The sequence below is a fragment of the Catharus ustulatus genome, chromosome 13 (genome assembly GCF_009819885.2).
Source record: "Catharus ustulatus isolate bCatUst1 chromosome 13, bCatUst1.pri.v2, whole genome shotgun sequence".
NCBI lineage: Eukaryota > Metazoa > Chordata > Aves > Passeriformes > Turdidae > Catharus > Catharus ustulatus.
Window position 1 is genome coordinate 11773594 of NC_046233.1, and position 13578 is coordinate 11787171.

A 13578-nucleotide genomic window follows, 5' to 3' on the forward strand; every position below is an offset into this window, starting at 1 on the left:
CTCTGCCTCTCAGAGTTCTTAGTTCAGATGTAACATGAAGTCTTTTGGATCTCTTTTTAGATTATACCTTTCCTGCTTCATCTCAGAAGGCATTGCTGAAACGAAATGGGACACAAGCAGACAACTGGGAAATGGCCACTGCCCAGCCCGCGGCGGAGTTTGTGGAGCCTGACTTACACACACCTTTCTCCACACTAGAGGAAGAGGAGGGGCTGCTCCCTATAGACCACTCAAGAGGAGGAATGGAGAGCCTCCAGACCTCTGGACCAGAGGTTACATCTTCTGAACCAGTGGACCAAGAGGACTCCTTCTCCCTGCTGTTTTCCACAGCTTCCGCCAGGCCAGGTGTTGTGACTGAGGCAGCCATAGGAGGGCAAGAAGAGGATTCTATTTCTCCAGGCTTAGACCTTGGGAGCAGCATGGGGCCAGGTCTTCTACCTGTGCCCTCTACTTTTTCTACTACTGTTGCTGCAAGATCTCCCAGTGATTCAGAAGAACTCTTTGAGGTGACAACTGGAGACACTTGGGCTGTTGGGGGAGCAGATTTGGAGCTGACTGTGGCTACAACAGGAGCAGAGCTTGCAGAGACCACAGTGGAGGCTGATGGGGAAGAGCATTCAGCCAGAGAGGAGGTCTCAGAGCCCACGGTGGGGTGGGAGATGCTGGAGCCCACGGTGCTGACTGAAACGGAGCAGACAGTGGAAACGCCTGTGGGGACACCCTCTCCTGCAAGCAGCTCCCCAGGCACCCAGACTCCTCCTGGTAGTGAACAGCATCCCCCTTCCATGTCTCCATGGGACAGAGCTGATGAGCCTGCATTGGATCCTGCTTGGAATGACACAGAGTCAGCCACAGAGGCTGGGGCAGCAGAGAGGAGCTCGTCACCACAGGCTGGGGATGCCCGCATGGCCGTGCTGCCAACTGAGCTGCCCTGGGACTCTGCACAGGTTGCACTGCAGCAGGGGCTGGGCTGGGAGGTTGCAGTGGGGATATTTGGGTGCTTCACTCCTGGGGAGTGTTTAACCCCATCCCTAAGTCTGACTGCTGGAAGTAGTTTTTTCAGGGAGTTATTCACAGCAGTTCTTTAGGATATCCATCATCCTGTGAAATCCCTGGCCCTTCACATCTTCCTAGATGCACAAAATCCTGCTTCTGATAAACAGAAGCTGAACACCTTTACTCTGAGGCGTGCACAGCGGAGATAACAGCTCCTTGTTTCCTCAGCCTGCACTATTGGAAGTGTCAGGACAAACATGGCCCCAAGGATTTCTGGAAGGGGAGTGAGAAGAAGGTGCTGTTTTTGCTGCTGCTGCCTGCAGGGACCAGATGCAGAGCAGGTGGAGCAGAATTATGTGTGAGGATGTTGGTCTAGGAGAGCCTGTGGGAGAGGAGGGGTGAACTGCAGTTCCTGAATCCAGCAAACTGACAGCTGGTTGAGAGAAGATATGTAGCAGGAGCTGACTGGTGAGAAAGTACCAAGCAAAGCTTTTAATTTTGCTTTCTGCCTGTGGTACTTGGGAGCCTGAACAAGTGATGCTGTGCATCCTAGCTTGCCTGCAAAGTGCCGTCCTGTCTCACCAGTTTGTTTAAGGACCACAGAGGCTCCTGGTTAGATTTTGTGTTCAGTGCTGATAAGGCTGCAGGCTAGAGAGCTTTCCACTGAGAATCTTTGTCCTCTTTGAGTCTACATAGAGGTGGAAGGTCAAGCTGAGCTGTGGCAAGCTGGCAGAGTAACTTTCTCCCTGTTCTGTGTTAGCACTGAAATGGTGATTCCTCCTTAGAACAGAGAGTTAAAGGACAGTTACATCCTTTGAGAAGTGCTTCTGGGAGTGTGGTACATCACCTTGCTCCTGTCCCTTGTGTACCCTCTGCTTTCAGCAGCAGAGTCACATTCACACCTGAACCCAGCTGTCTTTGTCTTGTCTCTCCAGGTGATCTGCAAAGACTGGAGCAACCTTGCAGGAAAGAACTATATCATCCTGAATATGTCAGATAACATTGACTGTGTAAGTCAGTCCAAACAGATTTGATGGCACGGGGGCAATGGTGTTTAGAAAAGTGAAGGCAGGCACAGTTCTTGCTGTCTGCTTTCATCACAAAACATTTTAAAATCACTAAATCTCAACCTATAGAGGTTGTGAAGAGAAGGGAAGGAGGACAGAAATATTCCTGTTCTCCAAAAGGGAAAAAGAGTGGGTGGAGAGAGATGATTTTGCTCCAAGTCTAGCACATGTCAGTTCCATATTGGATTTTTTACTAACTTCTGGCTGCTAGTCTGTGCCAGTCAGTACCTGGATTGTCATGAGACATGAGAGCTTTTAACATTGCACCTCTAACAGGAGTGCATGCAGTTCTCCTTCCTTCTCTTCCTTCCTTCTCTTCCTTTTCCTTCCATTCCTTCCAGGATATAGTAACAATCCTCTGGTGGCTCAGAGGAATAGGAACTCTCGTTCGCACTGTGCATGGATAAGTATCAAGCAGCTATCACTAAATCTTCCTTAAGGGTCTCTTCTCCCCACCCTATTATCTTGTGTGTTATCTGTGTCTGTTAACCAGCCATGCTCTGCTAATCCAATGCCTGTCCATCCATCCTCATAAAGCTGCATTTAATTCATGAGCCCAGAGTCCTTTGTGGATCCCTGATAAAAGGGCTTGTTCACTTCTATGGGCTTTTTATCAGGCACTTAAAAACCAGTTGTGAAAGGCCTGGGCTTAAGGTGCCTTTCATAATTCTAAGAAATTGTTATGAGGCTGACAACCTGAGACCAAAATGTTTCACTGAGGAATTGTGTTCTGGCCTCGTGCATCTGCACTCCTGCTTTGTGGGGCTCCTGCTGTGGGCAGAGCCAGCTGGGTCTGTTACTGCAGGGTTGCTCTGTGGCACTGACCTCTTGCCACTGCTGGTGAGTTCTTGGTTGTTGTTGTTTTTCCTTTTTTTAAAAAGTGACCTTTTACGGGACAGGGAAAATGGGGAAATTCCTATACACAGTAAAGCATGCAGACTGCTCTAAGAATAGATGAAAAGTCAGTCTTTTTCCTCCTAATTTAGGCAAACCAGTGAGGAGGGTTTTATGTATCTCTGCTGCAGTTCACAATTGTAATGCAGAAAAGCAGTCCTTGAGAACCAGAGTCCTTCTGCCCTGTTTCCTTCATGTCCCCATCACTCTCTCTCCCATCTCTGTGGACTTTAAATACTGGTTAATTTTGTAATATGTAGTAACTTCCTGTCTGTGGTCACTTGTGTTGTTTAAACCTCTGTAAGGGGAAGAATTGAAAAGCAGATGTGCAGATGTCTCTTGATCAAATTATGTCTTTGCTGTGAAATCCTCAGTTCTGCCTTGCTGGAGGAAGATGGTGCCCTGGGATAGGCAGGGCTGAACTGTTTTTCTACTTGATTTCATGTTTCAAAACATATTTCCCAGTGAATGATTTGTGCTGTACTACCCCTTATTCAAAGGGACATTTGTCATCATACATATTTAACATGAGCATCTCATCACTCCCTGCTTCCCATTACCACTTTGCATGAGTGAAGCTGGAATCAAGCTCTTCTTCTTTCTGCTGATGTTGATGCAGTTTGTTTCCTACCTTTGGTAATTTTCTCAGTTTGGGCACCTCACCTACTGTCTGCCTGTCCCTTTTGTTTTTTGGTTTCTGTATCTGAACTCTGTGGTGTTTGGGTTTCTGGAGCTTTGAGAGAGAACCTGTGTTGTACTTTAAATTAGTGTGAATGGGTATTCCTCACATATTTCAATGTTTTGGTGCCATGATCTGGTGTGTATTGAATCCCACTGAAAAGCTGAGTGACAAGGAGGGTGCTTAGCTCCTTCCAGAGGGTTGCACTTTGGCCTTGAATACACTTCATGGCACCAGGCTGCAGGGACCATGTCTGTATTTCTGGGTTAAGCTGGGAGCCCATTTGTCTTCCCAGTGGGCTCCAAGCAAGGGAATCACTTCAGTTTCTCTCTGGGCAAATCTCCCACTCAACATACCTGGAAAGTTTGCCCAGGTGGGGACTGCAGGCTCTGACCCAGCAGGACCTGGCCATGCATGGGCAGGTGACCTCCACCTTGGCACAGGTGCATTCAGGCTCCTTCACAGCTCCCTCCTCTCCACCATGGAGAATTGAACAGTGCTCTGCAACCTCTGGTTTCCCCATCACCAGAAACATCTTGCTTTTGTCCTCCTGCTCCAGGCTCAGCTGCTCCCCTTTCCTCTCCCCAAAAGAGAGCCTCAGGCTGGCAGTGAGACCATGAGCTGGAGCTGGAGCTGAGCATCCTGGTGCTGTACCACAGTGCTGCTTCCTCACTCAGCTCCTCCTGCCTCCCCACACCAAAACCCATAATTTGATGAGAGGAGGCACTGCCAGGCTCTTGTGATTCAGGCTCCAGTCATCGATGTCTTCTCCAATTAGGCCATTTTTGGCACAGGCCTGTGCCTGCCCTGAGTGCTTCAAATTGCCATGGCAACAAGAACTCTCCATTTTATTAATCATCTGTGTGGCCTTCAGGTTGGCATGGCAACTGGAGATGAGAATAGAAACACAGGAGTGAGAAAGCAGCAAAGGAGCCTGCTGGGGGCTGGCTGGAGCATGTCAGGCTGAGCAGCACCTGCTGACCCAGCGCTGGCTGTGGGGAAGAACCTGGCTGCTTCCTTCTCACCTTACACCATAATGTTGCTTCCTGAGTAAATCCCTGAATGCCAGGAGAGCTGGGTTTGGTGTGGGGCATATGGCAGCCACAGGAGCTGAGGAGGAAGGCTGATGCATCAGGAGATGTTTGTGGGTCCAGCCTGGGGCACCATGCAGCAGAGTGTTGTGCCAGGTTTAACACTGCTGGCTCTTGTGAGGTCTCAGCTGTACCAGCCCTGCAGGGCTACAGCTGCCCTGTCCCCACCATGCACTCACCAAGGTTCCTTTCCTGTGGCAGGAGGAATTTCGGTTGGAGAGGGGTCCCCAGCTGTTGGCCCTGGTGGAGGATGCCTTCTCCAGGCAGGCAGAGGGGCTGCAGGACCGCTGGCTCATCTCTCTGAGCAAGCCCAATGAGAATGACAAGCACTTGCTAATGACGCTGGCAGGGGAACAGGGTAAGTGCTGGCAGAAGGAGCCTTCCTGTGATGGGGAGTGTGTTTAAGGGGCTCCCAAATGGAGGTTCACAGCCATATGGGAAGGAGCTTTTGCTTCCCAATCCATTTCAATCCCACCAGTTCTCAGTGCTCACTGGACTTGAGGGATGGAAAGGGACTGAGGACATCTTTCTTCACATCTGCCTTCTGGGTTGTCCCTCATTGCGTGCACAAAGCTCCATCTTCTGCACTTTGCCTTCAGCTTTGCTGCCTCCCTGGATTGCCTTTCCCTGAGCATGTGTCAGCTTTCTCCTGATGCTTGTGTACTCTCCTCCATGGTAGGACATGGCAGTCTGCTCTTGGTTCACTTCCTAACCCAGCAGTTCTTAAGTCCTGTCCTAACTAGGATGGTTCATAGTGCCTTCCCTCATCCCCTGAGAAACAAAAGCTGACAGTGAACATGGGCTGGACTGGAACATTTTACCCTATTTATTCCCATTTTTCCTGTACTGCTTCTGCTGCCCGCTTAGTGACAGAGGTTTCTAATGTTGACATTATGGTCTTTGTGACCTTTTTGAACCTGTCTCCATGACTTTCTGAGTGCTACTGCTTGCTTCCAGAGCAGACACAGATCCTGAGAGCTTCTGTGTTGGTGGGGAGTGTACCTAGGTTGCTATGATATCAGTTCATCCTTGGGTTTTTTTACTCCTTTAAAGAGTATTTGGAGTTACCCTTGTCTGTGATCCTGTGTTCTTTCAGCCTCCTGACATAAAACACCAATGAACAAAAATGTATGTTTCCCTGCCTCCATCCTGTTGGGGATTCTAGACTGATGAATACATCTGACTGAGTAACCTGAGCTGAGAGCAGCACTGATCTCTTCCTCTACTTTACAGGCGTTATCCCTACAAAAGATGTTCTCATGGCACTGGGGGATGTTAAGAGGAGCTTAGCTGAGGTAAGAACCTGTCTGCCTGCATCCATTTGTTAAGACTGGTTATACAATTAAAATAAGCAACTTGAAAACTGGGAGCATGTCTGTCTAACCAAGTGCTGAACCCACAGCAGGCAAACAGATGAGTCGGATGCTTGGCAAACTCCCTTCTCCCCTCACTGGTAGTAGCCAAGCCATCAAATGTCTGCTCCTTTAAGAGAGTAACTGTGGGTTATTCCCTCCCTGCATGTCTGGCTTGGTTGTGAGACTGCTTTTCACACATTCATTTTGTTGGGATTCTCAGTGTCACCCTTCCATACTATTGTCAAAAGTGGTATGGGTGCTGGAGACCCCCACATTTGGCTCTGCTCACCCTGTGGCTGTATTACATACATTGGCTTATCTTGACACATTCACACACCTTGTACAATTCCAGGGTCTGCATTTTACTCCTTAAACAACTGCCTCCACAAGGGCAGGCAGAGGACCTGGGTCAATGGATGCCAGACTCCTCTCCCAGCTGCGTCCACACCTCACGTACTCCCTTCTAACCCTGGGCAGCTTGGAAGAGGAGGAGGACAGAGATGAGGACAAATCAGTCCCATGAACTCTGGCTTTGCCCCTTTGTCCTACAGGATATGTAGGCACTAGGACCTGATTCTGCTTGGGTTTTTGCACCAACCACTGGAGTAATTTTGCTGATTTTAGCGGCAGGGTTGAGCCACTGCCTTGCTGTCAGGTTTTTCCCTGACCTAACAAACTGGTGCAGTTAGACAAAGCAAATTAAGTGCTCAGTGGTGTATTGATTGGCTTACACCAGAGAAAGTGCAAAAAGCCAACCCTGTAGAAATTGTGTGACTGAAGTATCAGCACCTAGAACTGTCCAGAAAGAAGGATTTGTGTGGATGCAAGGTTTGACTTTGCAACTGTGGTTCCATGTTAACATGAGTCCTACCACAGCCTCCTTGCCCCATGCTTCTGACTCTCTGGCTGTGTCAGTAATGAAACTCTGCTCACAGTGCTGTCCTCGCACAAGCATGGGATTGTAAAGAGGAGGGAGAATATTCTCTTAGACCTGTCACACTTACTATTGAATTCATACACAACCTGTTTCAGATCTGCCAAGTCACTGGGACCAAGGCTGGGCTGGTTGCTGACAGCCACAGGGGGCCAGTTTCTAGGGCAACTATTCCTAAGCTTTTAGGCTCAGCAGGCAGCTGTCCACTTTAAAGACCTTGTAAAGACCACTATGCCCTCTTAGGACCTGAGGTTTAATAGAAACCTTTTTATTAGGGTTACATTCTCTGGCAACCAATTACCAAAGCCTCAGCACCTGTCTGTCAGTGGTCTGTCGTTTTTCTTGGGAGCTCTCAGTCTTGGACAGTTTCCCCCATGAAAGCCTCCTTGTCATACACAAAGGTGTGATATCCTTGTGCAGGTGAGCAAAATAAAATTGTGCCTACTGTCATTTGCTGATGTCTCAGCTTTCATGGAAAATGGTGTTATGTATAGTTATGAGCTTTCTAGTAACGTAAGACAGTGTACAACCTGAGTCTCCAACCCTGGCTTTTAGCTCCTCTGCCCACAATCCTGGTCCTGTACTTGCACCCTGGAAAGTCTGAACAGGATTCTATCTGCCTGCAGGTCAGGACTTTTAGTGTACTGCTTCCTTCCTTCCAGATTGGTATCCAGAACTACTCGACCACCACAAGCTGCCAGTCGCACCCTAACCAGACACGCAGTGATTATGGGAAGCTCTTCGTGGTGCTGGTGATCATCGGCTCCATCTGTGCCATCATCATCGTGCTGGGGCTCATCTACAACTGCTGGCAGAGACGCCTGCCCAAGATGAAGAACATGGTGAGCACTGGGTGGGTGGAGAAGGTAGCCAGACTCTTAGCCCTTGGGATGGAGGAGATTGAAGAGTTAAGAGGGCAATTGTTTTCCCCTGCCCAATTATGGGACATAGTTGGATACACTGCTGGAGCAGCAGTGGAGTTCATTCCGGTGTAAGAGAGATGCAAATGTGCTTAGGACAGCTCATTTCCAGTGTGAGGTTGGGCTGGGAGTAAATCTGCCTCTTCCCACTGACTCTGCAAAGTTCTCAGTGACCCTCAGCCTGGTGTGATTGTGCTTCTCAGCAGCATTAAGACCTGTCCCCCTTTGTCTCTGTTTGTGTCCTCCTGTCCCTGGCAGTCACACGGCGAGGAGCTGCGCTTTGTTGAGAACGGCTGCCATGACAACCCCACCTTGGACGTGGCCAGTGACAGCCAGTCGGAAATGCAGGAGAAGAAGCCGAGCGTCAACGGTGGAAACACCATCAATGGGCCTGAGAGCTGGGATGTCCTGATCAACAAGCAGGCGAGCGAGGATGTGGATGTGTTTGAGGAAGACACGCATCTTTAGAGAAAGGAGGGAGGGAACCACCCTCTTAAACACACTTGTTTCTCTCCTATCTTGACTGATGGACCATGGGATCAGGTGGCTTCTCAGGAACTTCTTAAAACCTTTGAACAGGTCTTTGGGCAAGTTTTCCCTATGGAAGTCCTGAGCCTGCAGCTGAGGCTTGGAGCCAGGAGGATCACGGAACAGAGGGAAATGGGAGGGGTGGGTTTATAGATCTCCGTGTGTGTGTTCCTATCAGTAGCACCAATGCTTTCATCACCTTTAAATGCACTTACTGTATAGTGGTAGTGGCTGTGGTAGTGGCTGAGACTGTCTGGATTGGAGAAACAAAATGGTGGGACTGCCTGCAACCAAGAGTCCAGATTTGGGGAGTAAATTCCTGACCTTGAGATCACATTCAGTCCATGCAGGTGCAATAAAACCTGTGCATACTGGATGGAGGGGAGACAAGATTCTATCGATGTCCTGGGCAGAGTTTGCATTCCCCATGTGAAAACAGGTTTTCTAGAGCTCTAGCATTCAGCTACTAATTGTATGAGAACTGATGTTTACATTTGGGGAAAACACCCCTCCCACCCACTCCCTGCTGTCATTTCATTTCACCCCTGGTACCACAAGTAGCCCCACTCCTTTTTTCAGCTCCACAACTCCAAGCTGAGCTTGCAAAGTTTGAGCACTTTACCCTTGCTTGACTGATTGCAGAGAATTCAGTGCCATGGTGCAGCATTTTAGATGGAAATGTGCTTTAGGTTGGAGCGTTGCTCAAAAATGATGTTTACATGCCTCTTTCACAATAGCCTGGGAAATCAGCAGGAAAATATCCCTTATCTGAGTGTAAGTTTTAAACTGGCTGGCCTTTTCTACTCCAGTTCTATTTTTCAGGATAGTTTGATTTCAGTTGGTCATCTTGCAGTAAATATAAAGACTATGTGAAACTTTTTAAATAGGGAAACAAGTAATGTTCTCATCCTTTTGTTTCAATTTCAGCATCCTGCCCTGAGGGAAGGGTGGAAGTGTTTAATATCCCACAGGTATAAATCAGGGTAACATCTTTGCAATCACTGCATTTAAACAATGTAAGAGCCAGTTCCGATGAGATGAGAATCGGATGTAAGACCTCCCCAATGAATGTTTCTCAGGCATGCCTAAGGCGACTTTGAGGCTCCAGCTCCCTGAAGATGTGTGCTAAAGACACGTGAATATGTGTAATTGTTCTCTGAGCCCTGCCTAAACTACTGTCAAGCCTGAAATCCCAGAACATTTTTTTCTTCTGTCATTGAGGGATTGAGGGACTTGCTTCGGTCAGAGGCACCAGTACTTCTCTCCCTGCTGGTGATCTGCATGCTTGCTTCTGCGAGATGCAGCTTCACACTTGGTCTTGAAGGGGACCTTTGTATACAGAGGCCCCAGATGTGCAGCCTGATGCTGAGCCTGTAAATCTATCACTGTATGTATAGAGACCTCTAGCATGTTCCTCCCTGGTGTGTGTGCCTAAAGTCAAGGTGTAAGAACCTGTTGTTGCAGTTTGTGTAGCGCTTTGCATACAAACTGAATCACAGATCAACTCGATGGAGGGCCACTTTGATACCAGTTTATTAGGGATTCAAAAAAGGTGATAACCTTTGGTTTCCTATTCAGATTCCAATTTTCAGTGGTTTTAGCCTGCCTCCATATCTTTCCTGGTGTTATGTAGAGGACAGTGATCATCAGCTCCTTTTGTACCTTGGTAGGGTTGCAGAGATGCTCAGAGTTCCTTCTCCTGCCCCAGCAGCTGGCAGCGGGGGACAGTCCGTGTGTGTGGGCAGCCCTGTCTGACCACCCCTCACTGATGGCTCCTCCTGAGTTTGCTGGGCCTGTGCAGTAAAACTGCACAAGCCCATTGGCTGGTTGAAGGCACTTTGGGGCTCACAGGATTAAATGCAAATTGTTGTTATGGTGAGTAAATTAAAGCATGGAGTTAAAATTTGAGTTTTTATAGCACTTAGCATAATGGACCTAGCATGCCCATGGCCTTTAGGCAGCTGCACCGTGTAAATCTTTCCAAGTCCAATAATCCTCATCAAATATGTTTTTAATGCCCAGTGGCTGTTAAAAAGATAATGCCACCAATCAGATGTGAGTCATTTTACCCACAAATCGCTTCCTTGGTGCATATCCCTGCTAAGAGCTGCTTTGCTGCCCTGTTTTCTTTCCACTATCCTAATTCAGAGAAACAAGGCACTGATAAAGCAATGCTTCTGGCTGAGGTTAGCACCCCCCAATCTCGTGTAAAGTCTTCAAACTTTAAAGGAACCAAGGGGGCTGTGTGGGCTCAATAATCAGCTAGCAAGTTGCTGGCAAGCAAATTCTAATTTGCTCTTCTGGCCTCTCGTGGCCTGGAGGATTTTCCAGAGATTTTTTTTTCTGTCTGGAGCATCCAGGTGATCTGAGAGACGCTTTAAGGGTGGCTGTTGTGAGGCTGAGGACGCTTTTCTGCTGTCTCTGACAGGGTGCACCTGGCTGTATGATCCCAGTTTAGCTTCAGAAATCTACTGGTTGATAGAATTTCACTTTAGTCTGGTGATACTTTTTATCCTTTTACAGCTCGTTTTTTCTCTGTATCATTTTTTTGCACTAGGCTGATCTTGTCAAGTCAATTGCACTGTTGTCCCTCTCCTGCCAGCCCTGCGGGGACATCTCCGGGGACCTGCGGGCTGGGAAGCACTGCAGAGAGTCTTTACTCTGTCCAGTGCTTGCATTTCCAGCTCTGCACAGGGAGGATGTAAAGAGGAAGAAAACCTTTGTCTTAGCATTTGTAACAGGAAGCTTTTCTATCACCCTAATGTAGTTAAACTTCTTTTTAATAAAAACTGTGAAAGCTGGACTTCTCAGAGCAGTGTGCCAGGCAACAGAGCAGATACAGGAGACAAAGTAATTCCTGGAAAACTTTGCCACCTACTCGGACATCACCATAATTCCATCTGCCAAATGTTTGGTCGCACTGACACCTGGTGGCAGTTGGGAGTTGGAAACGAAAAATTAAAAAAAAGAAAAAAAAAAAAGAAAAAAAAAGAAGAGAACTTTTCTCCTGCCTTTGGGTATTTGTTTCCTGCGACTTGCCTAGGATAATCTGCTTTATGCCCGAGGGGCTGCAGGACTCGACTGTGAGCAGAGGGGCTTGTACCAGGCATGTCAAGGATGGTTTGTGTGAGGATGTCCTTGTCTGCAAAGTGGTGAGATGGGACATTCCCTGGAGTCATCTGGGTAGCAACATGGTCTCAGCTCCATCTTCCTGCTTTGTCTGCCACTTGCTCCCTCTGCTCCTTGGGACCACAGCTGGAATGCAGGGACTCTGCCTTGAAATGGAGGTGGTTCTTCAGAGAGAGCACCAGGTGCTGTTGTGAGGAGCGCAGCGCCTCGGGGAACACCGGCGATAGCATCGTCTGGATGCACGGCCAAGATCAGAGTGGCTCTCCATCTCTGTGAGATCCAGATGTGATCTGGGATGGCCACGCTGCAGGTTACTCTGAGGTGTCACCCAGATGTTTGGAACTGTGCCTGTAACATGGAATCTAACACGCCCTAGGACTCTGCACCTCGCACCACCTTGGGGTATGTAGGGTGGAAAGAAGCAATGAGGAGTGACCCAGTAATTGGGCTGTGAATGATGGAATGCAGCTTGAGAATACATCAAGAGACACTTTAAGGATCCCTCTGGCAGAGCATGTGGTGTGAAAGGAAGGTACATTATCCTAAGAACTATTGCAGCATGACCTTAGAGCATTGCAGCAGGGTCCCACTGCAGCCACTGCCATCAGCAACTCATCTGTTCCCGTCTGCCTTTGCAGCCATGCAGGAGCACATCTGTCCTTCACAGCAGGTTTGGGACAGCTCCAACAGTCAGACACAACAAGCATCTTCATCTGTGCTGGCTCATGAGAGCCCCATGTGCTCATCTATGCTGACAGCCAGGCTTTGAGCCGTTCTCAACACCTTCATTCCTGCTGGACACAAACTGCAAGCCCTGGCCCCTGCTCGGGATTGCTGCCGGAGAACACTTAGAAACACTTGTGTCTGGCCCTGGAAATAACAGGGTTGTGGTTTTGTTTTCTTTGCAATAAAACACACCTCCTGGGTGTCTGAACACTGACCTGTGCAGTGCTTTGCTTGGTTAGATCTGCCTGAATTCATAGCTGCTGCATCTCATAATGCAGTGGTGGCCAGGGTTTCTGTGCCAGGATTGGGGTCATCAGCCTGCCCCCCCTTCCCCACAGTGCACTCCTTAATTCTCCCATCACAGGTTTCTGTGGAAGCCCTGAGTCATGCCAGGTGTCCAGGCTGTGGAAACAGGCTTCCCCATGGAGTACTCTATCCCTCCCAGGATAGAGGACCCACAGGACCAGCTCAGGACACTTTCCTGCTACAGAGGCTTAGCACAAGCCTCTGTTCCACAGAGTCCCTGTGTGCTCTGTGCCGTGTGTCCCACACAGCTCGCCACCATCCCACACCTGCTGCAGACCTGGAACCCATACAGAATCACAGAATTATACGGGTGGGAAGGGACCTCTGGAGACCATCCAGCCCAGCGCCCTGCCAAGGCGGGATCACCCAGAGCAGGTGGCACAGGAACACATCCAGGTGGGATTTGAATGTCTCCACACCCTCCCTGGGCAGCTGTTCCAGGGCTCTGCCACCCTCAAGGTAAAGAAATCCGTCCTCATGTTGAGGTGGAACTTCTTGTGTTTTGGTTTACGGCCTTTGCTCCTCCTTCTGTTGCTGGGTACCACCAAAAAGAGTCTGGCACCATCCTCTTGGTACCTGCCTTTGAATAGATTAGTGAGATCCCCTCTCACTGCAACTGCACCAGAGAGAGCCGTGCCACGGTTCCAAACCCCATCCCAACCACGTTCTGGCCAGCTCCCCTCCCGGGAGGAGATCATTCCAGACCATTCCCGGTGTGTCCCACAGCACCCCCGGTTCCAGACCATTCCCGGTGTGTCCCACAGCACTCCCGGTTCCAGACCATCCCCGGTGTGTCCCACAGCACTCCCGGTTCCAGACCATTCCCGGTGTGTCCCACAGCACTCCCGGTTCCAGACCATTCCCGGTGTGTCCCACAGCACTCCCGGTTCCAGACCATTCCCGGTGTGTCCCACAGCACTCCCGGTTCCAGACCATCCCCGGTTTGTCCCACA

At 49.2% G+C, this 13578-nt stretch overlaps 1 protein-coding gene across 1 annotated transcript in view; it reads left to right on the top strand.

The window, feature by feature from the left end:
* The window catches only part of PODXL2 (podocalyxin like 2), a 31814-nt gene extending 19281 nt beyond the window's left edge, over window positions 1-12533 (top strand). Inside the window, exons 3-8 of the mRNA XM_033071563.1 lie at window positions 61-947; window positions 1932-2006; window positions 4929-5085; window positions 5961-6022; window positions 7679-7858; window positions 8195-12533. Of these exons, the coding sequence (XP_032927454.1) occupies window positions 61-947; window positions 1932-2006; window positions 4929-5085; window positions 5961-6022; window positions 7679-7858; window positions 8195-8404 (1571 nt within the window). The 3' untranslated portion in view covers window positions 8405-12533. The remainder of the gene's footprint in view (window positions 1-60; window positions 948-1931; window positions 2007-4928; window positions 5086-5960; window positions 6023-7678; window positions 7859-8194) is intronic.
* Window positions 12534-13578: the final 1045 nt, after the last annotated feature.